This window comes from Lutra lutra, chromosome 7 (assembly GCF_902655055.1).
Source record: "Lutra lutra chromosome 7, mLutLut1.2, whole genome shotgun sequence".
Taxonomy (NCBI): Eukaryota; Metazoa; Chordata; class Mammalia; order Carnivora; family Mustelidae; genus Lutra; species Lutra lutra.
The window spans coordinates 1600035-1623187 of NC_062284.1; the positions used below are offsets into that span (position 1 = coordinate 1600035).

The 23153-nt window shown below is 55.5% G+C and overlaps 1 protein-coding gene across 6 annotated transcripts in view; it reads left to right on the plus strand.

Moving 5' to 3' along the window:
- Nucleotides 1-23153, plus strand: part of ARNT2 (aryl hydrocarbon receptor nuclear translocator 2) — a 145274-nt gene that overhangs the window by 99291 nt on the left and 22830 nt on the right. For all 6 annotated transcript variants that reach the window (XM_047736232.1, XM_047736233.1, XM_047736229.1 and 3 more), the window contains exons 9-12: nt 6989-7065; nt 8403-8537; nt 10767-10841; nt 16685-16836. In XM_047736232.1, coding sequence (XP_047592188.1) covers nt 6989-7065; nt 8403-8537; nt 10767-10841; nt 16685-16836 — 439 coding nt within the window. The remainder of the gene's footprint in view (nt 1-6988; nt 7066-8402; nt 8538-10766; nt 10842-16684; nt 16837-23153) is intronic.

Below are 23153 nucleotides of genomic sequence, written 5' to 3' on the forward strand. Positions count from 1 at the left end.
TTGAACGTCTTTCCCTGGGTATGTTGACTCTGTATTTCCCTGCAAGTTGCTTGTTCATGGTGTATGCCCATTTTCCTGTCAGGTGGTGTGTTTTCTTCATTTACTTAGGGGAGGTCTTTATAACGTTATGAATATTAAACCTTTGTTTATCGTATGTTGCAAGTATTTTCTTCTAGCCTGACATTTAGTTCCTGATTTTGTTTGTATTGTTTTTTGCTGCATGGAGTGAATGAGGGTCACAGAACATGGTCTCATCTTTCCCTGCTGGTTCAGAGCTCTTGTGACAGACTTCCAGGGCTGGATACAATTCGGCAATGTCTTCAGGGCTTTTCAGCCCCCTGCTACCCCCTGATGGTGTTGTTTCATTGGTGGTTGCTTTAGTTTGTTTCTTTTTGCTCTCCGTAGGATTTGCTGTTGTCAAGTCTGTCTGCTGGTGGCTGACACTTGTTTCTTCCCATGTGCCTGTTTTTATCCTGCCTCCAGCTGATCACAAATTTCTGGTTCTCATCCTTCATGGCCTAAACAACAACACCCCCCACGTGCTGGCATCCTGCATTAAAGGGAATAAAACAGGCTATGGGTTGGGCACTGGCAGCCTGTTTTGAGAGCAGAGTGCGCACACTGTAGTGAATGGCCTCGGGACATCTGTGAGGGAAGCACAGAAACCTCGTTCTGGTTGCTGAGATGATAGTGAGTACTTTCCAGATGGATGAGGTGTGTGTAGGTTTTTGCCTTACATGCGAGAACCCCTGATGGCATGGGTGCTCAGAGCCCAGAAGTCGGTGTAACCACACCAGAGTCACCATGACACCACGTGAAACCTCCTCCCCCTGGTGCCATCCAGAGCCATCCATCCCCAGGGCCTGCCAGTCCCACCAGACAGACACACCCAATTCTCGCCAATCCTTGTCTATAAAGCCTTCCCCAGGGTTCCACCAACCTCCCAGACACCTTATTGACATCCTGTCATGGCTACTATTACAGCTGGTTTGGCATCTGTGTTCCCTGCTTCTGCGGTGCACCTGGAGGGCAAGGACCGCGTTGTACACATTTCTGCGGTATACAAACCGCGGGCACGGGGCTTAGCGCATAGGAGGGAGCTGGTGGGTGTTTGGTACCTAAGTCTCTCTTTGCATCTCCTGATCACACACCCCGCAGCACCCATCTGGGAGGCTCCCAGATTTACCAATATCACTGTTTAACATTTTTATTTAATCATTACTGTTGAAAGAATGTATGCAACTTTATAACACAACACTAAGTAAGAAAACAGAAATGGCAAATCGGTTTTGTTTTATGGCTCATTCTGATGGACGGTTTTGGGTCTGCTTCTCTAACGAGTGGGGAAAAGCCCACGCTCAATTCGTGATGCTTGTGAGGGACACAGGAGGGCACTGTCTCAGTTCATGTGCAGCGTCTGTGTCCTGGCTTACCCACTAGGAAGGGCAAAAGCAGACAGAGTACCCATGGAAGGCACTATAGATTGAACGGTGTTTTCCCAAAATTCGTAGATTGAAGTCCTAAGCCCCAGTATTTCAGAATTTGACCTCTTTGGATATAGAGTCCTTGCAGATGTAATTAGTTAAGTGAAAAAGAGGTCATATTGAAATATGGTGGGTTCCTGATCCCGTATAACTGGTATCCTTATAAAAGGGCAAACCAACTATTGGTATAAAGGAATCAGGTCCTGAGTAACTTTTGGTGAAGGATAGAGATAAAATGAAACCCTAATTATAAACTATTTTGTAATTAGCAACCATGGCCCCACAACATCTTGAGACTTGGGGCACATGGCTGAAACAGGGTTTAAAGAGAGCTGTGTCTCAAAATGCTTTCATTATTAAATGTGGGGAAATTAGGAATTTAACTTAAAAATTGGGAATTTAATTTATGCAAGTAGAATTTATTTGACCTATGAGCAAGGAAAAGAAAACAAAATGTCATGAGCAGACTAAGAAGATACAGTTAATGAAGAAGGAAAAATGAAAATATCTTATTTGAAAACAAAAGTATTGCCCTAATGATGCATAGTTCTTCATGAAGACTTGTAAAGGAGGAAACCTCTGACAATCTAATTCTAATTTAAAAAAAAAGAATAAAAATAAATGCATGTTAAGAATGAAGAGATTTATCAGAGAATATGTAAAAACTTAGGAAGAAACAGTGTGGATAATTGAGATTTATGCATGTTAAGATTTTTAGGAAGAAACTAATTTCTGGGAAAATATGTAACCAGATTTGAATAAAGAAGAGAAAAAAAATCAAAGGTAGATTTAAAAAATTGTAAAAACTGGCAAAGAATTGCTCTCTACATGGTACCAGGCCTGGAAGTTTTATGGGCAAATTATTTAAACACTTGCAGAGTAGAGGAAGAGATGGAAAGTGTACTGCTTTGTTTGTTCAAGTTAGTACAAATTTGGTACAAAAACTGCTAAGGGTATATTGAAAAAAAAAAAAAAAACAACCCACAACTATGAAACGAATTTCATTTGTCAGTATAAGACACTAAATACAAGTTTTAGCAAACCAAATGAATAGTTACACATAATGATCGCAAGACTAAGTGGCTTAACATTAGAAAATCTGTTAATGTAATTAATTAACCAAAGGAGAAAGCCTGTGTGACAAAAATTTATTTCAGTTAGTAAACTTTAAAAATAAATATCTTTATAAACTAGTAATAGAACTGGATTTCCTTAACAGAGACAGAATGAATGCTGGACCTGCCCATCAGACCTGACAGAATGGGGACTGGTGGTCGGGTCGGGTCTCCACTGGGGGCGGGGGGAGGGGTAAGGCTCGGTCTCACACTCACTCAGCAACACTGTGTGACTTCTACCCATGGCAGTAAAGAGGAGGGAAGGAGGCATAATTACTACTGAAAGGAAGAGAGGAAAGAAAAGGACGATGAAATTAACATTTCATAAACAATTTGCAGATGATGTGACGATCTCTCTGAAAAACTGAATCCAATCCATGGGAGGTCTTCCCGGAGACTAAGAGCCATTTAGAAAAAAGCCAAGAAGAAAATGAAGAAGAAAGAAAGAAAAGGAAAAAAAAATCACAATATGAAAAATACCCTTTTGTAAAGAGAGCAATGTTGCAGCATACGTGTTAAAAATATTAACATGAGGGGCGCCTGGGTGGCTCAGTCGTTAAGCGTCTGCCTTTGGCTCAGGTCATGATCCCAGGGTCCTGGAATCGAGCCCCGCATCGGGCTCCCTGCTTAGCGGGGAGCCTGCTTCCCCCTCTGCCTGCTGCTCCCCCTGCTTGTGCGTGTGCTCTCTCTCTCTTTAAAATATATATATATATATATATATATATATATATATATATATATATATATATATATATATACATGAAATATATGAGAGCGCTTGAACTGCAGGATAATGTTGAGGGGCATGTGGGAGCCATTTAACTGGAGCATCACGCATGGTCTTTAATATGAAGCTTTAACATTACAGACATTTTAGTTCATGCCAAACCCAGGTGTAGATTTGCTACCATTTCAGTAATTGTGCCACTGACATTTGTTTCAGGTGAAAGTTAATTCTGAAATTCATATGGGCCAATAAATATAAAAATAGCCAACAAAATCCTGATAAGCAGAGTATTGAGGAAAAATTGCCATACCAAACCTGAAAATGTGTATGTTAAAGCCTGAATAATTAAAATGTGATAAATTGAACTTAAAAGTCAAATTATTGAACCAAAGACCTACAAGAGACCTAAGTCTCTTTAGAAATGTGCTGTGTGATGAAGGAAGCATTTCAGTTAGTGGGAAAAGGAAAAAATTAGTCAGCAGTACATCATTTGAGGACAACTGACTAATCGTTTGGGAAAACATGAAGTCAAACATATCAAAAATAAATTTCAGATTTATTAAAGATAAATATGAAACTTTAAAACTACTCTATGAAAATGTGGGTGAATATTTTCCATAACTGTAGGGTAGAGGTCATTTCAGAGAATGAACCCCAAAGGCAGGAACCAGAGAGTAAAAACTGACAGTTTGGATTCTATGTACTTTAATCATATTCTATATAAAAAACAAACAGAGAAAATACTTTATAGGAAACACACTTAGTAAGAAACTTGCCTGGGACCCATATATTCTTACTATGTAAGGAAAGTTTCAAAATCCATGAGGGAAAAACCCCAGACAGATCTTTAGTATAGCAAATGTCTTCCCAGGCTGTCCATAAAGGAACAAATGGGAAACAAGTCTGAATCAGATGAAATAAAAGAAAGGTAAATATAACCAATAGTCAAGTACCGTATATGTTCTTCAAACCAGCGATTTCACTTCTAGGAATTTGATAGGAAGGAAGCTCTCGTTATGCTCAGAGACTTTTCTGGAAGGATGTGTACAGTTGCATTACTGAGGCTAGCAGTGAGCTGGGGCACCACATGGTAGAGAACCATAGAGATGGGTTGGATGAAGGACAGTGCATCCATAGGAAGAAAACATGAAAGACAGATGTTCTAACATATTGAAAGATTTTCCCAGCAAGTTCTACAGTTTCCAAAGCAGGTTACAAAACAATATAAGGAAGAAAAAAAAGCATCTCATTATATATATAGACACACAGTAAAGGGCATAAAGAGTATTAACATAATTAAGGTTAATTTTAACACTTTTATTTTTCTAATTTCAACACTTGCTCCAGAAAGACTGGACAGATGTATACCAAAATGTTGCCTTTGATATATTTTTTTTCTTTTAAGATTTTATTTATTTATTTGACAGAGATCACAAGTAGGCAGAGAGACAAGCAGAGAGAGAGGGGGAAGCAGGCGCCCTGCTGAGCAGACAGCCCGATGCGGGGCTCGATCCCAGGGTCCTGGGATCATGACCTGAGCCGAAGGCAGGGCTTTAACCCACTGAGCCACCCAGGAGCCCATATATATATATATATATTTTTTTTTTTTTTTTGATGGGACTTTGGAATGGCTTCTTACTCCCTTCAATGCCACCGTTTTTTTTTTTTCCCAAAATCATTTTTTTTTTACCAGTATTGTTGAGATATAATACACACATCATCAAATCTTCAGTAAACCCGAACTTCCTTAAAGGACCGGGTGCCTCCATCACCCACTTTGAGTGTTTCATTATTTGGATTTTGGTACACCCAGATGGTTTTGCAGCTGTCAACAAAATTAGTTTTAGGATACTTCTGTCACCACAATAAGGAACTCCATACACAACGACAGCTAGTCCCCTTCCTCCCCAAGTTCTAGGCACCTGCTTTCCATATCTATGGACGTGCATTGTCTGGACATTTCCTATAGACTCATGGGATGTGTGATCTTTCGTGTCTGCCTTTTTTCCCTCCCTGCAATGCTGTTAGGTTCACCCACACTGTAGCGCAAATCACACTCCCTATTTGTGACTGGAGACCATTCCATTGTATGGAGTTACCCATTTTGCTCATCCACTCATCAGTGGGTTTTAGATGTTAGGGGGGGCTGTTGTGAATAGTGCTGCCGTGAGCGCTCCTGTACAGGTTTTGTGTGGACAGATGTTTTTATTTATCTTGGATGTACCACTTGGGGTGGAATGGCTGGGTCATATGGTGGACCAGTGGTTAGCCTCATGACGGAGCTGCCAGACTGACTTCCAGAGCCCTGGCGCCATTTTACATTCCTTCCAGTGGTGTACGGGGCTCTAATTTCTCCACGTCTTTACCAACACTTGTTATTGCCTTTTTTTCTGTCGGAGTCATCATGAGAGGTGTGAGGTGGTATCTCCCTGTGGTTTTGATTTGCATTTCCCAGTGAGTCATGATGCTGAGCTTCTCTCCATGTGCTTATTAGTCATCTGTGCATCTTTTTTGGAGTAACATTCAGATCCTTTGCTCATTTTTACTTGGAAATATCTGTCTTTTTATTGCTGGGGCCTAAGTCAACACTGTGTTTAGAGATCATGTATTACTTGAGAGTACTACACAAGGGGTGCTTGGAAAATAGAGGAAATTCAGACATCCGGGTGATAACCTAAAGATTGCCCGGTACCACCCAGCCAAAGGCGGTGGGTCGGAATGGAGTATGATCCTCATTCTTTCCTCCTGCTGACGCCCGTGCCCACCCCTTCTTCCCACCACTCATCCGCAGCTGCCTCCCACGTTCACCGGCACTTAGATCTGGGCAGCGGCTCGCCGGGAGTGTGTCGAGGCCACCTAGATGGACATGTCCTCTGGCCTCATCCCATTCCTGGAGAAGTGGAGCCCAGTGTCCTGAGAGACACTGTGAGGTGTTGGGCAGCATGAAAGGTGCTTACCTCCCTACAACTGTTATAACCAACTGCAGATGCTCGAAACCTTGCACCGTGAGCGACCGAATGCCAGGCCCTACTGCCCAGAGCAGAACACTCTTTCCTGACCAAAGAACATGGAGGATTGTTTTAACCAAGTCCCGCCCACCCACAGCACTGGTTTTCTTTTCTTTTTTTTTTTTTAAATACTTTGTTTTTAAGTCATCTCTACATCCAACATGGGGCTCGAACTCACAACCCTGATATCAAGAGTTGCAGGCTGCCCTGACGGAGGCAGCCAGATGGTCCCATAGAGCACTGTTTATCAGTCCTGAGTAACCATCACCCATTTCTCCTTTTAGCCCCTGTAAAGGAAGTATTTTCATAACCAGAAATGCCCACTTACACCTCTTCCTGAGATTTCCTTTGTAGCTCGATGTGTTGGCCAAATTTTGCAAATGTGTAAATGAGTCATGGGCATCTCATCTTCCTTGAGCTCCTCTGCCCCATGCACAGATGCCCAGGCTCCGGTCCCCAGGAAGTTATTGGAAGTGTCAGGCAGAGAGGGGAGCCGGGCAGGAGTGGGCATCGGCTAATTCACTCGCTTCCTTCCAGACCCCAAGTGGGCCATGTGGATCTGCATTTTGGTTTCACAGATAAACATCCAGGATGCTCTTGCCCCTTTGCTGCCCACCTTGGGCACGTCGCTGACACTGGCTTTTCTCATTCCAGGAATGACTATCCCCGAGGAGGATGCCGAGGTGGGGCAGGGCAGCAAGTACTGCCTCGTGGCCATTGGAAGACTCCAGGTGAGGGCGAGGGCTCGGCTCTCTGCAGGGCCAGAGAGGGACTTGCGATTCCAGGGAGTAGGTGCATGCAGCTCTGCCCACTCTGACCCCCGGGTGCCCAGCGTTCTCTGGCTTCCGGTCCCTGTCTGCACAAGGTGAGGCTGGATCTGGGAGAGCACAGGGAGACACGTGGTGAACCATGGAGTCCTTGCTATACAGAGGGCCCCACTCAGTCCATTCCCACTCGGGTGCCAGCCACAGCAGAGTCAGCCTCTGCTCCCAGGGCAGCCGGCCAATCACCTTGAATGCTTCCCCTAGGTCCTCAAGATGAAGCACTAAGTCCTCCTCCAGCCTCATCCCTCCTGTCCCCCTCGTGCTTGATTCCCACACTCCAGTAAGCCTTTTCTGCAGACCCAACTGGCTCCTCCCCAACCTGTGGGCCCCGCAGGCTGTTTCAGCTGTCTGCTGTTCCTGGTTCCCTTCCCACCGCCCCCACCGCCCTTCACTCATATTTATGCCTCCTCCAAGGTCTCGCTGGGGGGACGCCTTTATCCACGTCGTCGAAATCAGTAGTTCCCTCTTCCCTGCTCTTCTGCAATGAGCTCACCCGTCAGCTTTCCTTCCTTATAGCCCATCTTCTTAGCTGAGGGTGTGCCCCTTCCCTGGAAGCTCTCCTCCCAAAAGCCACGTGGGATACATGGCTTTTTAATCTCATGAAAATGAAATGTGCCACATCATGTCCTTAAAGCCCACGGGCTCGGTGTCTGGCATGCACGGTAGCCACTCAGTGGGCTGGACCCCTCCTCGTTTGCCCTGTGGCCCTGCCAGCCCTTCCTCTGCCGGCAGTGTGTGCCCAGAGCACACTAGCCTGTCATGCTTCTGGGTCCTAGTTCCTTCCACCATCAGACAAATGAATAAGAGGTTTTATTTGCACGTGATAAGCATGGCTTATTCCGTACAGGTGGGTGAAGTGCATTCGCTCTGCAAATGTCGGCTTTGTGAATACGTTGACCAGTTCCTCAGGCTCCTCAGTAAGGGGACAGTGGGAAGAGGGAAGGGTGTTAGCGTTCCCAAGCACCAGCAACGTGCCAGGCGTTGTGCCGGGGTTTGGTGTGCAGAATCTCGCCCCACCCTCTGAGATACACGGTTCATGATTCCCACTGCCTGATAAGGACACGGGCCCCCAGCAGTGCAAGGCAGCGCATGGTGGCCGTTAGTGGGAGGTGTGGCCAGTGTGCTTTGAACACTGGGGCTCGGATCTGTGACATAGACACCACGTGGATTCTTCCCATCGTCTCTTGTGCCCCCCCATCTCTGTCTCCATCAGAAGCACCTCAGTGTGGCTGTCCTCTTTCCAGGTGACCAGCTCTCCCGTGTGCATGGACATGAGTGGGATGTCAGTGCCCACGGAGTTCTTATCCCGGCATAACTCTGATGGGATCATCACGTTCGTGGACCCCAGATGCATCAGCGTGATTGGCTACCAACCCCAGGTAGGCGGTTCGCAGCCCATGGCAGTCGGCTAGAGATGTAACTTCACTTAAGATGCACTTGTCTCATTTCTTTGAAAACCAGCGGATGACAGCAGATGGCACACGGCGTAAAAATCCAGCTTGCTGCCTGGAGACAGCTCTGTCCTTCCAAAGCAAGAAAGGCGTTAACTCTTAAAATTAACTCTTCCGTTTTTTCCCTAACCCTCCCTCCTGTCTCACTGGTTGTTCACAACCAGAGTTAAGACGCTCCGTGGGAATCGCTGAACTTAGATGAACAGCAGACAGGACATCTCCTTCTTGCAAACCTCAAAAACGAGATTAATGTGAAGGGCTCTGAAATGTCTTGAAAGATGTTCATTTGTTTTTGCCTAATCCCTTGTTTCTCGAATGTGTTTGGAACTTGCGTCTATAGGGGCACAGTTTCAGGTCTCTGTTCCAGACCCTTTTTTTTTTTTCAAGTCAGCATTATAAGAAACACCAAAAGGCAGGAGAAATTAATGTAGATGAAAATAAACCAAAGAGAAGTGCACCTGGGTGGCTCAGTGGGTTAAGCCTCTGCCTTCAGCTTAGGTCATGATCTCAGGGTCCTGGAATCAAGTCCTGCATCGGGCTCTCTGCTCGGTGGGGAGCCTGCTTCCCCCTCTGCCCGCCACCCCCCCGCCGTGTGTGCGCACGCGCTCACTCTCTCTCTCTGTCAGATAAAAGACTAAAACCTTAAAAAAAGAATAAACCAAAGAGAAAATCACAGTATGTGTTATGAGAGCTTTCAGCAGACCCCGGGGCTGAGGACAGGTAGCCAGAGGAGACATTTGGGAGATAATCGAAGGAAGGTTAATACGTGTGGAATATCGGGTGATTGAATCGAACAATTATTGATTTTTTTTTTTTTTTAGGTGTAATACGGAATGTTAAGGTTTGGGAGGATATTCTTTTTTTGAGATACACACTTTGGAGACGGGCATCCTCCTGTCTCCTTCTTCCAAATGATTCAGAGATTTTTCAGTGTGTCTGTAGATACGAAAGATTTTTCATTTGTGTACACTTCCGTGGCTTTCATTTACATATGTTCATATTCACACGCATCCGAAAGATGGGAAAATGCAGAGGCAACCGTGTAGGGACAGGATATTCAGGGGTTTTTCACATGATCCTTTCAGCTTTTACATAGATTCAAATTTCTCCCAAAATAAAAAAACTTTAAAAAAAGAAAGGAAGGAAAAGATCTCTGTTCTGAGGAACAATGCTGGGACACGTCGATGTGGGCACTTCAAGCACACGTATTATCTGAGAGCTAGAAACAGTCCAGGGGCGCCCCGCCAGCTCCGGCCAAAGAGCGTGCAGCCCTTGATGTCAGGGTGGTGGGTTCAAGCCCCGTGTTGGGTTAGAGACTACTTAAATAAATAAACCTTCGAAAAAGAAGAGACCTAGAAACAATCCAACTTGAAATAGGGAACCATGCGAGTAATTGTACATCTCCAGTTTGATGCAAACTTGAGATTGTTGGAAGGAGTGAGGGGGACACGAATTCCACAGTCGCCGTCACCTCGGCCGGCGGTGTTTCCAGATTTGTTTATGCACCAGCACCTCCAAGCTTCAAGATGCTTCTTGGCACACAGACGAGACCTGCTGCCCACGTCCGTGTCCTCTCCCGTGGAGGCTGTCACGGGTTTGGGTTCCGGCCAACAAGGTCATTTTTCTCCTTGGCTGCCTGAGACTCATCCACGGGACCCCTTTCCCGTCCCCTGCGTGGAGCTGCCTTGCGATGGTTTATCTGAGTCTGGCTGGTTTTTGTCCTGGGCTCGTGCCAGGTGCTCTGAGTAAGAAGTGGGTGACGGTCAGTATGGTTACCGTGGGGTCCCAGCACCTGTCCAGCCCCGAGAACATCGTGGCCGCATTTCAGCAACTGCAGGCCTGTCTGTGCTCGTGCTATTGTTTGCTTTCTTTTTATGTTTATTACAGTATGTTTGCTGCAGTTTGCCTCTCAAAGGCAAACGGAAACGAAATCACCCTCTGGCGGTGCTGATCCAGGGCCCCGACGAGATCGGAGTGGGCGGGAGCGCCAAGGACGGCAGGCGGGGGCATCGAAGCCAGCCCCCTCACAGCCCCAGGGACATCCTGCGTGCTGGGGGACCGAGGGACGTGGGCGAAGGGGGTCCAAGGACGTGGCCATCCGACGGGATGCGTCCGCCACGGGAATCACGGGGTCTCACGGCTTGTCTCTTTCTTCAGGATCTTCTAGGGAAGGACATTCTGGAATTCTGCCACTCCGAGGACCAGAGCCACCTGCGCGAGAGCTTTCAGCAGGTACCGCCAGCGCTCGCTGTCAGCTGCTGCGGCACCGGGGGCCCGGGCAGGTGGCCGGCGGGACATGCCAGGCAGGCTGCAGGAGGCTACCCCAGGCATTGGTCAGGGGCCTGGCTGCCAGGGCTCCCAGTTGAGGGGGAGGGGAGACCCATTGGGAAGCCATGCCTGTGTCCAAAGGGTGGACGATGGGGAGGTCAGGGGTGTGGGGAGGAAGCAGGGAGGGTCTCCCGGGGGAGGGAACTAGGGACAGGATGAGCCCACTCCTGACAGAGCATTCCAGATGGGCGGCTGGCACCCAGAGAGGCGGAAGGACGTGGCCTATTGGGGAGTCACATGTAGCCCCTTGGTCTGAAGTGACACTTAACTACCGGGCGGTGGGGGGGCCCACGGTAGAGGCTGCTGAGCCCCCCGGAGGGGCGGACGTCCTCCCCTCGTCATTTCCGGGAGGGCTCCACCGAGGACCGTGAGCTGAGCAGTGGGTCTGAGAGACAGCGCGGGTACACAGGGAGCAGGTGTGGGGAACCCCAGGAACAGAGGCGCCGTGGGAAGCTGTGGACGGTCCAGGGAGGAGAGGACAGGTGGGAGCGCAGACTGAGGTGATCATTGTTGGCTTGGTGGCGCTCTAGGCGGGGACAGCAAAGGGGAGCTGGGAGGGAGGCTGCCTGTCACTGAGTCATTCAGTGTCACCCCGTCTCCACTGTGATGCCCGGTGCTGAGCACCTGCTCTGTGTTGTGCTCGGGCCCCACAGACACCTGTGTGCGTCCCGCGTGCTTGTCCTGGGGGGGTATCGTCGCCGTCGAGTCATGGGAGAGAAAGCGGAGCCTTGAGGAAGTAGGAGTGCCTAAGACCACACAGTGGGCGCGTGAGGACCGGGAGTCTGAGGGCCTGTCGCCTCCTGGGCCCACGCTCGGCTGTGACGGCAGAGAACGAGTTCCTCCTCTGAGACCTTGGGGGGCTCACAGGAGCCCCAGGAAAGAGAGGACCAGGCCGTGTTATAGGACATGGGCCTTGGAGATCCGTTCTAGGAGGGACTGATAGTCTGTCAGTCGTCTGATGGGTCAGGCCCTTGATGGCCAGCTCGACATCTGCTGCTCTGTTCACGCCCCATGTCGAGTGGTCTCTGAGCCCCCCCGCCTGCCCCTTGGGCTCGGTCCTTGCCTGCTTTCTCCCCCTTCTCCCTGCAGTGTCTCCCTCAGCAACTTCATCCAGGGACAGCACAGACTGTCACTGACATTCCATTCCTGCCACACCTGCTCCGAGCTCCCGCGGCCTCCAGAGGCTTGCCCGTCCTGTCCATGTCTCCCTGTGCCCCCCATGTACCCCTCCTGCCCCCCGTGCCCCCTACTTCCACAGTCCAGAGCCGATACACAGTTGGCCCCCCTCCTCTGGTCTGGCTGCCCCCGTGCAGCCCTCACGTCCTCTTGCCCCCAAAAGGCATGTGCCGCTGGCCCCTTCTCCCTGTGCTCCTTCCCACCAACCTTGACCAGGCCGCCCCCCTCTCATCTTCAACAGCGCGGCAGTGTCCTTGCCGGGCTCCCTGCTTGGCTCCTGCACACCCCATGCCATTTGAGAGACACGAATTCAGCTCTGCCACATCTTTGCGTAAACGTGCCCGCGGCTTCCCAGTGCCCCTGGAATCTGATCCAAGCTCCGTACCACTGCTGCCAGCCCAGGGTGATCCCTGCTGCATGTGTGTCACCCACACTCGTTCATGGCCCATGGGCACATGGGTCTTTTGGTGCCTTGAGCACATCATGCTATTTCCCACCTCAGGGCCTTTGCACATGTTCCTCTGGACTAGAATGCAGTCCCCTCACTCTTCCCAGATGGATGTCTTCTTATTGATTAGGTTTTAACTCCTGCCCTCTCAGAGTTGCCGTCAATGGCCATGCTAGTGAAGAAAGCCCCCTACCCACCTTCTCAGCCTCCTGTTTTCCCTACAGAACAGCTCCAGTTGGTAATTGTTTCTCCACTGATTTCCCTGTCCCCCCATCCTGTCTACTGACACATCAGCTCCCTGCGGGCAGGTCCCACGTCTGGTGCCCACCGCCGCGTGTGCAGCCTGCTCCTGGGTGAGTGGCCTGGGAGAACGCGGTCTAGGGGGTTGGCGACTTTCATTCTGGAACAGTGTGAATGGAGAACCGTGAAGCATGGCCAGAGTGTGTCCTTCATGCCTCATCTTTGCCAGTGAGTGGAGATTTTGCTACATGGTGGCCTGGGCCGGCTTCCCTCTTCTGGGTCTGTGGGAATGAAGCTCTGACAGCAATGGGCGTCCCTCCGCGGTCAGTGACCAGGCAGACCCCTGGTCGCACACGGTCTCACGTGGTCCTCTGCGCTCACCATCTGTTGTCAGCCCCACTCTTCACGGTGGACAGTGGGACGCAGAGAGCTTTGGTCACCTGCCCCGAGACCCTCAGCAGGGCATTAACAGAGCGAGGGCCGGAGCTGCCTGCTTCCAGCACGTTCTCCTGTCGCCGAGCACACAGGCCTCTCCGCCGGACCACACAGCGATGCCAGCAGAAGCTGGGTGGTTCTGGACAGAAACAGGAGGAACGTTACCCCCGATCCCATGGCGCCGGCTCACAGACCTCTCACCCCAGGGTACGACTAGCCCACGGCAGACAGGACACGAAGCTGGAGCCGCGCCTGAGAGCCGGGGGCCCCCGTGGTCGCAGCGCTCAGTGGGCGGGGGCCAGGCGGCCACAGAGACATCCTGGAGCACCAGCCTCAGCCCCTCATGTGTGTTCTTTGGGCCCCAGCCACTGGGGGACAAATGTTGATAGAGGGAAGTGGCTTGTTTTTGCCAAGCGCCGAGGGAGCTGTGTCAGCCCGTGTCAGCCCGCGTCAGACCATGTCAGCCCATGTCAGCCCGGAGTCAGCCCATGTCAGCCCGCGTCAGCCCGGAGTCAGCCTTGGAACTCTTTGGATTGAAACCAGAGCATTTGCGTGGCCCAGACATGAGACCCTCAGAGTGCCGTCAAGTTCCTGAGGAATTTGGGTTGGGTGGGGTGGCCTGTGCCCACGCGGGGGACACGAGTCTGCCCTTGGCTCACTCCCGGACCCCCGCTGGCTTGCATTTCTCTTGGCGGCCACGTGGAAGGGTGGGACCCAGAGAGACCCAGACCCAGGAGGGCACGATGCAGGGACCCCGGTGTGGCCCTGCCCCACCCGAGCCTCCGGCCTCCGCACGCCCTGGGTTCCCGTGCACAGAGCATGTGCCTCCTGCCAGGGAGCCTCACTCGCCGACCACGTCCCCACCTCCCTGCCCTCTGGGGACTTCCGCCCCCTCCCTGAGGAACCCTCTCTGGACCCCACGGTGTCCTCTTGATGGTGTGGCTCTGAGCTGGGGCTTGGCCTGCTGTGTCTGGGCTCCTCCTCGGCTGAAGGTGCACCTGGAGATGGTGGGCCGTGGGGTCAGGCGATTCAGATCCTGGTCCTGCCTTGGGCACGGCTTAGTCAGGAGGCCTTGGTGGCACGTTTAACTCCATCGGGGCTCAGATGCCAGATGTGCACAGTGCCCTAGGGAGGCCCACACGAGGTGACCTGGGTCACGCACTTAGCCGGAACCGGGCCCCGGGAGGGTGCGGGGCTGCTGCTCCCTCCCGCTGCTCCTTCTCCCGCCCGAGGGCCCAGCTTCATGCACAGATGGCGCCTTGGCAAGTGTCTGCCGCTTGGAAGCTAAGGGGTCCCCCACTGTCTCAAGTGTTCTGTGAGGACAGACACTTGTGTGTGGCATCTTCAGGGAGCCCAAGGACACAGGTCTCAGAGGGAGCAAGGTGACCACCGGTTTTCCCTGTGTCTTGTCCCACAGGACCCCCTCAGAAATGGTGACCTCAGGGGCATGTGGCCTGGAGCGCCAGTCCTGGGAGGGAAGAGCCAGCTTCCTGCTGGGACCACTGTGCCTCCGGGCCTCGCCTCACCCAGCGTGTACATCCTTCTGGGCGCTGGTGTGGCTTCCTTATCACGCAGGCTCTCTGCCAGGGAGTCCAAGCCCCAGGTTTCATTCCATCCGGCTTCCCCAGGGGCGCTGCTGAAAGAGGGTGGGCGCCCAGGCTGTGTCAGCCTCGCTCATGGGGCCAGAAGGCCCGTCGAGAATTCAGAGACGGTGCTCCATGTGCCCCCTTCATGCGGAGCTTGGGGCTGAGGGCAGGAGGAGAGGGACAGGACTCAGGTGACCAAGAGGTCTCTCCCTGTCCCTGTCCCTAGGCTGTTCACAGACATTCAGCCAGAAATAAACTACAAGTCACGGAGTTAAGGAGGAGGGACGGGCGCTCCCTGACTCTGGGGCCAGGGCCCTGTTCTTATCTCTGATCATACTTTGGAGTCATAGTCAGTAAGCCCAGCTGCCCCAAGCCCAGAGCCTTCTCTGTCCTGAGCAACCCCAGGATCTGGAGAACACAGGCCTGCAGAGAGGAGAGCACCGCCGCCTTGCTTTGTCCTGGGACTATGTTCACACCAAGCCTCCGCCCACCCACCAGTCATTCGCAGCCGCTCCTGTTTCTGCTGCAACCTGGAGAGCTGCCAGCCGAGTGTGCCTTCTGGCCTGCGCGTGCACCGTGCACACCCCTGCTGCCCCTGTGCGTGCACCGTGCACACCCCTGCTGCCCCTGCGCGTGCACCGTGCACACCGCGGCTGCCCCTGCGCGTGCACCGTGCACACCCCGGCTGCCCCTGCGCGTGCACCGTGCACACCCCTGCTGCCCCTGCGCGTGCACCGTGCACACCCCGGCTGCCCCTGCGCGTGCACCGTGCACACCGCGGCTGCCCCTGCGCGTGCACCGTGCACACCGCGGCTGCCCCTGCGCGTGCACCGTGCACACCGCGGCTGCCCCTGCGCGTGCACCGTGCACACCCCGGCTGCCCCTGCGCGTGCACCGTGCACACCGCGGCTGCCCCTGCGCGTGCACCGTGCACACCGCGGCTGCCCCTGCGCGTGCACCGTGCACACCCCGGCTGCCCCTGCGCGTGCACCGTGCACACCGCGGCTGCCCCTGCGCGTGCACCGTGCACACCCCGGCTGCCCCTGCGCGTGCACCGTGCACACCCCTGCTGCCCCTGCGCGTGCACCGTGCACACCCCGGCTGCCCCTGCGCGTGCACCGTGCACACCCCGGCTGCCCCTGCGCGTGCACCGTGCACACCCCGGCTGCCCCTGCGCGTGCACCGTGCACACCCCGGCTGCCCCTGCGTGTGCACCGTGCACACCGCGGCTGCCCCTGCGCGTGCACACCCACAGCTTGGCATCTTCTTGTGCCCAGATCGTGTGTGTCTGCAGGGAGAACAAGGGCAGGCAAAACACATTGTAGTTTGGAAGCAAGACCTTGGTTCCTTCCCAGCTTTTCCAGCAGCATTGTCTGACCTTGGGCAGCTTACTTACTTTCTCTAGGACTTGGTATTAAACCTTTGTAAACAGTCACACCCCGGTGAGGATGGACGTTGGGAAGCGGTTTGGAAGCCCTGCTGTGGCATAGACACGGGGTTATGGACGTGAGGTAGGAAGCAGCAAGTGCCCCGATACAACGTAACCACACACCTAACGTGGGCGGCGGAGGAGTAGGGCGCTGCTGATATCAGACCAGAGCAACCTAGCCGCCCGGCCGGAGAGGGGGGCACTCGGCATATAAAGGGTCATGAGCCATTTGAAAAAGCTGAGAGATCCGGGTACAAGGCAGGTGTCGCTGAGCGTGTGGCAGAGTGCAGGGCGGCTCCAGAGATGGAGAAGCGCCCCCAGCCACGCTCGTTCCCTGTCCCTGTCCTGCCGGCCCCACCGAGCACCCGTTCTGAGCCCCCAGGGGCTTCGCCCGCCGCCGGGCACTGACCTCCTTCCACCCGTGTCTCCGCAGGTGGTGAAGCTCAAGGGGCAGGTGCTGTCGGTCATGTACCGGCTGCGGACCAAGACGCGCGAGTGGATGCTGATCCGCACCAGCAGCTTCACGTTCCAGAACCCCTACTCCGACGAGATGGAGTACGTCATCTGCACCAACACCAACGTCAAGTACGTGCTTGCCGTGCACCCCCCGCCCCCGGCCAGGTCTGGGCACCTTTTCTGAGTCCGGGGCTGGAGCTCTCTCTCCCCTGGGCTCCGGCGCCCCCACAGCCGGTGGTCCCTGCGGGACCTGAGGAGCAGGCCTGGGGCAGAGGGGGGCTGTGGGCCGCGTCACGGCTTCCCCTCCCTTGCCCTGCCACGCTCCTGCCCCTGCTTCCCAAGCCTGAGGGACGGCCCCCATGGCTGCCCCACCCCCCAGCCTCGATGCAGGTGTCCTGCTTGCTGGGTCTCGCTCTGCCCCCGGCACGCAGAGCCCAGCAGGGCCGAGCCAGGTGCCCTCCGGCTGCAGGCATCCCTGCTGCGAGGGCCTGATTTCTTGGCCCTTTGGAAGCAGGGCCGGGGAGCAACTCTGGGGGGTGGCAACGTAGGGACACACAGGCCCCCTGCTGCTCAGTCATCCACACGCGTTCCTCCGGCTCCAGGCCCCATGGTCCCAGCTCACCACTTCCCCAGTGTGCAGGCGTGTTCACCCAGAGCCCGGGCTCCAGGCTCGACCCCGCTTCCTGTGACCCGGAATTGTGTGTCGGGTCACCTCTCAGAGCTCACTGTCCTGTCCGTGCAAAGGGGTGTGACAGCGCTTCCGTGGGGCTGCTGTGAGGCTGGAGGTCAGGCTCCCAGCTACAGGCAGGTCACCCTTCCTCCCGGGATTTGTTCTCGAGGGACGCAAGGGCAGAGAACCAGCATGATCAAAGGCAAAACGACGTCCAAGGCTACGTGAGCTGGTGTCGGGGCCCCACCACGTGCCGGGGCATGAGAGGAGCTGCCGTCAAACTGTTCCTCTGTGCCCACGTGGGTCAGTGACATTGCTGTCCTGTGTCTTCCCACGCCCAACTCTGACAGGTGTCACCCCTGCCATCTCCCCTTCTCTTCTGACAGCCGTCCCAGTGATGGTGCCCCGGTTGGCGACCACAACTTGCCGGCTTGCTCAGGGCTCTGGCCCCATTGTGTCTCTCAGCTGCCTGGATTGGGGCGTTCCCCTCAGTGTGACCCGGCCTCCTCCCCGGGCAGTCCCACCCTGTGTCTCAGCCTCAGCCCTGCTCCTGGCCCACAAGGCCCTGAGCTGGACAGTCCGGTCCACTCATGCGAGGCTCCTCGGCACGGCTGACCTGGGTTTTGATGCCGGTCCCCGCTGGACAGGTCGCTGTGTTGTCCAAGGCTCAGTTGCCTTGTCTGGAAAGTGGGGAGAACAGCCTGTGCCTAGGGTCCTACATGTAGATGGTGCGTGTGAAGCCGTGTGGGGGGATGGCGGGCCTGGGGCTGGACCTGGCGTGTGGGGCCGGCCGCGGCTGACAGGAACCGTGTCGGTGTGCAGAGTGGTGCCTGCCACCATGTCCCGGTTCGCCCCTCCCGGGCTGCCCCCACCCGCTGTGGGCTCTGGACGTGCACTTGCTTCTTCAAGCTCCAGGCAGATCGTCCTGCCTCCTCCTGGTGGCAGGAATGAGGGTCCCTGGAGCCATTCGGGCCCTCCCAGCACACCCTCCCTTTCCTGTGGGCCACGCTTCTCTCTGGGCCCTGCCACGGGCTCCTCTCGAGACTTGGCACGGGCTCCGGCTTCCCGAACGGGGAGCTCCCGGTCTCCCTGGCCCTCCAGTCTTTCTCTGCCAGCCAGCCTTGCCAGCCCTCTGTCGGGGCCCCATCCCCTTGTCCCCCTCACAGCCTGGCCTTGGCCCCCAACTCTGCTCACTCGCTTTCCCAGTGGCCGTAGCAATCGGGCAACTCATCGCTGGTCATTCCCCCAAACTGCGTGACCCCCTTGTGTCCCTCTGCTCCTCCTGCCTTGGCCTGCCTGGCACTGTGGCTCTTCTCCGTCTTCCAGCCGCGCCGTTCTGGGCTGTAGGAAGAGCGGGTGCGCACGGCAGCCGCAGATCCGGCTGTGTTTCCCCCATGTCCGAGAGGGACTTGCAGCTAGGTGGTAAACTCGGTATGACCAGGATCTGTCACTCCCCGGCCTCCTCCATGTGGGGAGGAGGGTCCTTGCTGAGAGAGTAGAGAGGCAGTTGCAGCCCCGGGCCTGTCTCCCCCCCAGGGTCTCATGGCTGAGGTGACTGTGTGCTCCCGGCCTGGGGGCAGCCGGTGGGGGCAGTGGGAGCCCCGGAGGGAAGACGCCAGCTTGGCTCGGTCAGTGTCTGCTCACGTGGTCGCTGGTACCTTCTGTCCCGGTCCCCCTGCAGCCACATCAGCTGCCGCTGTTGGTCGTGCAGACAGGCAAGCCTGTCTAGTACGCGGGGCCCTGGAAGTTCTAGAACCTTCATTCTTCTCACGTCAGCATACTGGCTGGGGGGGTCGATGAGAGCCGCCTGGTCTCTGATGCAGCCTCGTCACCCACCGCCCTGTGGCCTCGCGTCCCCCCACACCTGTATGCTGCCAACGCCCGCTACCTGGCTTGTGGGGGCCGAGGGCTGTCCCCCACCAGGTGATGAGAGGAGTCCCACGGCATCATGGGGACAGCCCGCACCCTGCTCTCAGACCCGAGGCTGGCCGGGGCATGAGTCAGCTCTGCAGCACGTCTGGGCCCCCCGTGGGGTTCAGACCCGATCCTAGCCAGGCATCTGGCAGAGTCCTCTTGATTTGGGTCAGAGGGTGGGTGAAGCCCCCCTTCCTGGGTTCTCATTTCTGTTCTACTTTCCACCCATCCTCATTGAAGCCCATGTTTGTACGGGCATCAGCCATCCGGGGTGGGTACTCTTGGCGACAAGTGCTCTCAGAGCCCCTCGGGAGGACGCGGACCCAGGGCAGGTTCCAGGACACGTGGGGCGGCCACCACCAGGGAGGGGCCGTGTTCCCTGGACAGAGGAACGCAGTGAGGACGCAGGGCCAGAGAGGGAGCACGTACGCCCACAGCCTCCGATTCAGCCTTCCCGTGGGTAGCGCTGCCCCAGGGCCCAGAAGGACAGGCGGGACCATCCTCCTCAGGGACCGCAGAGGCTCTGCTGTGAGCTCTGAGGCAGGGGCCCAGGGCCAACGGGCTGTGTCCCGTGTCTCAGGACAGCTGCTCCAGGCAGCTCCGTGGGGTTGGAGGGGATGAGAACGTCCCCTCAGACCTGACGGCAACCTTTTCCTGGTGACGGTGGCGGGAGACATCCGCTGTGGGCAGCAGAGGGCAGTGACGACCAGGAGGTGAGCCTGCGGCCTGCAGCACGTGTTGGCTGGGCTCGGCCGGCAGTAGGCAGACTCACTGCCGCAGGAAGGTCAGTCTGTGCTCAGGGCTCGGGGCCAGAAAGGCATGCCGCCATCGGGCAGGAGTGTGTGGAAGGAACCGCCTGGAGAGCGGACTGTGCCGTGCTTAGCCTGTGTGCGAGGCTGCTGAGAGGAAGGTCTCTGAGCCCCGTGCGCTGGCTCCCGCGACGTCGGAGGGAGAAGGGCAGAAAGCACAGCCCGGTGTCTTGCCTGCTGCTCACAGCACCCGTGTCCGTGCGGTGCATATGCTTGGGGCCGAGTCAGTCTTGTGGAGACACAGCGTGGGCTCTGAGCGGGGGGCCGGTGCTTCTGTACACGCGCGAGCTAGCAGCTGGCTGGTGCCGGCTCGTCTCCCTTGGCAGGTCCTGATGGCCTTGTTCCAAGGCCACCGTAGGTCTTCGTGACCGTGGATGCTCTCTGTGCTGGTCTGTGTGCTTCCTCAGGCCCCCACTACACCTGGTCGTGTGGTGTCCCTCGCCCCCCGCCAGCCGTCTGTCCGTACGTACTCAGTGCGGGCCCACTGAGTCCAGCACTGCCCCCCTTCCCCCAGGACTGCAGGAGACTGGAGCCTGGAGTGGGCTGTGAGAGCGGGTGACCTTCCTCATCTCTGCAGACCTTAGCCAGGGACGGGCCCGCTCTCCTGGTCACCAAGCCCCAGCCTGGGACTTGTCCCCCATCCCAGCCTCCCAGGCACCTGCAGCAGATGACCTGGCAGAGAACGGGGCCCCACAGCTTCTGTCTGGGAGCCTCTCTGGGCCATCTCCCCCTCCCCTGCCTCTTCCCCAGTGCCCCGTGGAGACCTCCGCCCTGTCGAGGGATCCTCTGTCCCCTTCCTGACCAGCTCGCCCTGCCTTCTGTCCAGCCCACGATGAGCAGCCCACGTGGCCCCAGGAGCTGTCCCCATCACGCGCTCCCACCACTCTGTAGAATCAACTCCAAACCCCAGGACGGGTCCTCGGGGTCCTGCCGGTGGGCATCCAGACGGCGCTCAGTCAGTGGTGAGCACGGTTAACCTCACTCCGGTCGGTCGGGCTCAGGGAGCCCCAGGGCTCCTCGCCAGATCCCGATTCTCCCAGAGCTGCGGTCTCTGCTGCGTCTGACACCGTGGTGGCGGGTCGCGCTCTTCCTCAGGCTGAGGAAGACCCTTTGTCCGGGGAGCGTTGGCTGTCCCCGCCACCTGGGCCAGCCCTGGACACCTCTGCCGCAGGGAGGCCACGCTGACGGAAAGCCTGGGCCTGATGGCCCTGATGTGGGATCCTTGGCTCTCGTCCCCAGCAGACTGGGAGGTGGGCCGCGGGGTCCCGTGCATGTGCTGTTGGTGGAGCTCGGAGCAGCCACGTCCTCCCCTGCCCCCCTGGAATTTGCAGACCTACCAAAGTTTATTTTTATTCTATTGCCGTGAAATGTCCAAGGAAGCCCATCAGACTTCTTCCCAGGACGGGCGCCTGCGAGTCAGCATTTCTTCCACGGGTGTGCCATTGTGGGCACCGAGACCAAAGTCAGCCGGATGGGGCGGCTGTGTCCAGACCACAGGGGCACGGTCAGACCCCTGGGGACCTGCTGGCCACGCCAGAGACCCTGGTTCCTACCTCCCCCTGGAAGGAGCTTCCTTGGGCCCAGAAGGGGACAGAGCAGAGAGCAAGCTCCCACCCGCGTGCCCATGGCCCTTGCTGGTGTCCTCGCACACAGTGGAAATGCGGGTCCTTCCTCCCTGCAGCACAGACCTACACGGGGCCACCCGGCACACAGCCCCACGCCGTGGTCTTGCCCATTCCCCGATAGTCTGTGCCCTGGTGGGACATGGGCTGGGCCACAGGCAGGAGCGGCCAGTGTTCCTTGGACAAACGCAGGTGGGCTGAAGCCTGGGCTCTGGGAAAGTTATGAAGGAGAGAGGCATTCACTGGTCTGATCCCACAGAAACCCCAGAGCACAGGTCTGCTCTCCCTTCTGCCGCTCTGGAATGGAAGATGTTGGGTGATGGTCCTTGTTACATCGTGGGACTGAGTGTGGGGTCCATAGATGGGTCTGAGTGCTGCGTGCACCATCCTGGGCATGTGTTCGGGACTCTGAGCCCCACATTCTGCATCCATGAAATGGGCAGGCTGCAGAGAGAGGACGGTGTGGCCGGGGCCAGCCCTGAGCTCTGCACTCAGGCTTCAGGGGCCCCGTGAGTGAGTGATGGTAGGTGATGCCCTTGGGATGTAACCAAAATAGTAAAACCCTAGAGTAAGAATAAGGAAAGAAAGAAAGAAAGTTACAATTTTTCTACAGATCGTTACATTCTTTTAAAATTTTATGAAATAGCAATTAAAAATTCTTTTTAGTGCCCCTGTTTCCAGGTGTTGTGGGTATGGGTGCAGACGGCCTGCGGGAACGTTCCGTGTTTCCTGGCTCACCTTTCCCCTGGGCTTTCGCACCCAGGGTGGGAGACAAGCCGTCTGTTCTCCCCACACCCGGGCAACACACCACACTTCCTGCCAGCTGTCCTCCCAGACATTGTCCTCGCCGTGAGGACCCCTACCACGTGGGTCTGCACATCCTGTCCTCTTCTCTGGGTCTGCCCCAGAGCCTGGTGTGGACGTTTCAGTAGCTTCCCAGGACAGACAGCCCACCCGGGCTGGATCTAAATACACTGGTCAGGTGTCCCCCAGCGAGGTCGTCTTCTGAGAGGTCTTCCCGGTGGGGCCACATGTGAAGGGCGCGGTGCAGGGGTGAGTGGTGTCTACACTGTCCCTCTCTCTGGCCTCCGGAGAAGAGTTCGGGGACAGAATTCGGCTTATGTTGTGTTTCTCGGGTGGTGGGAGTGTCAGGAGGTAGATTCCGGCTGTTTGCGGCACAGATTTTCATAATCAGCTCCGCCTGAGGGAGCAGGCCGCCTTGGAAAGCAGTGAGCTCCCCAGCAGAGGAGGGAAGCCGAGACTGGCCCGTGCGGTCCCTGTCTCGGGTGGGGGCTGTGGACCGGCTCTTGCTCTGCTCAGGGAGCAGAAGTGGTCAGCCAGCTGGACAGCCGCTCCTGGACCTACACAGCCTAGCATGCTCCGTCTACACCACCCGTAGCCTCAGGTCGCCTGGATATCTGCAAGCCGCCG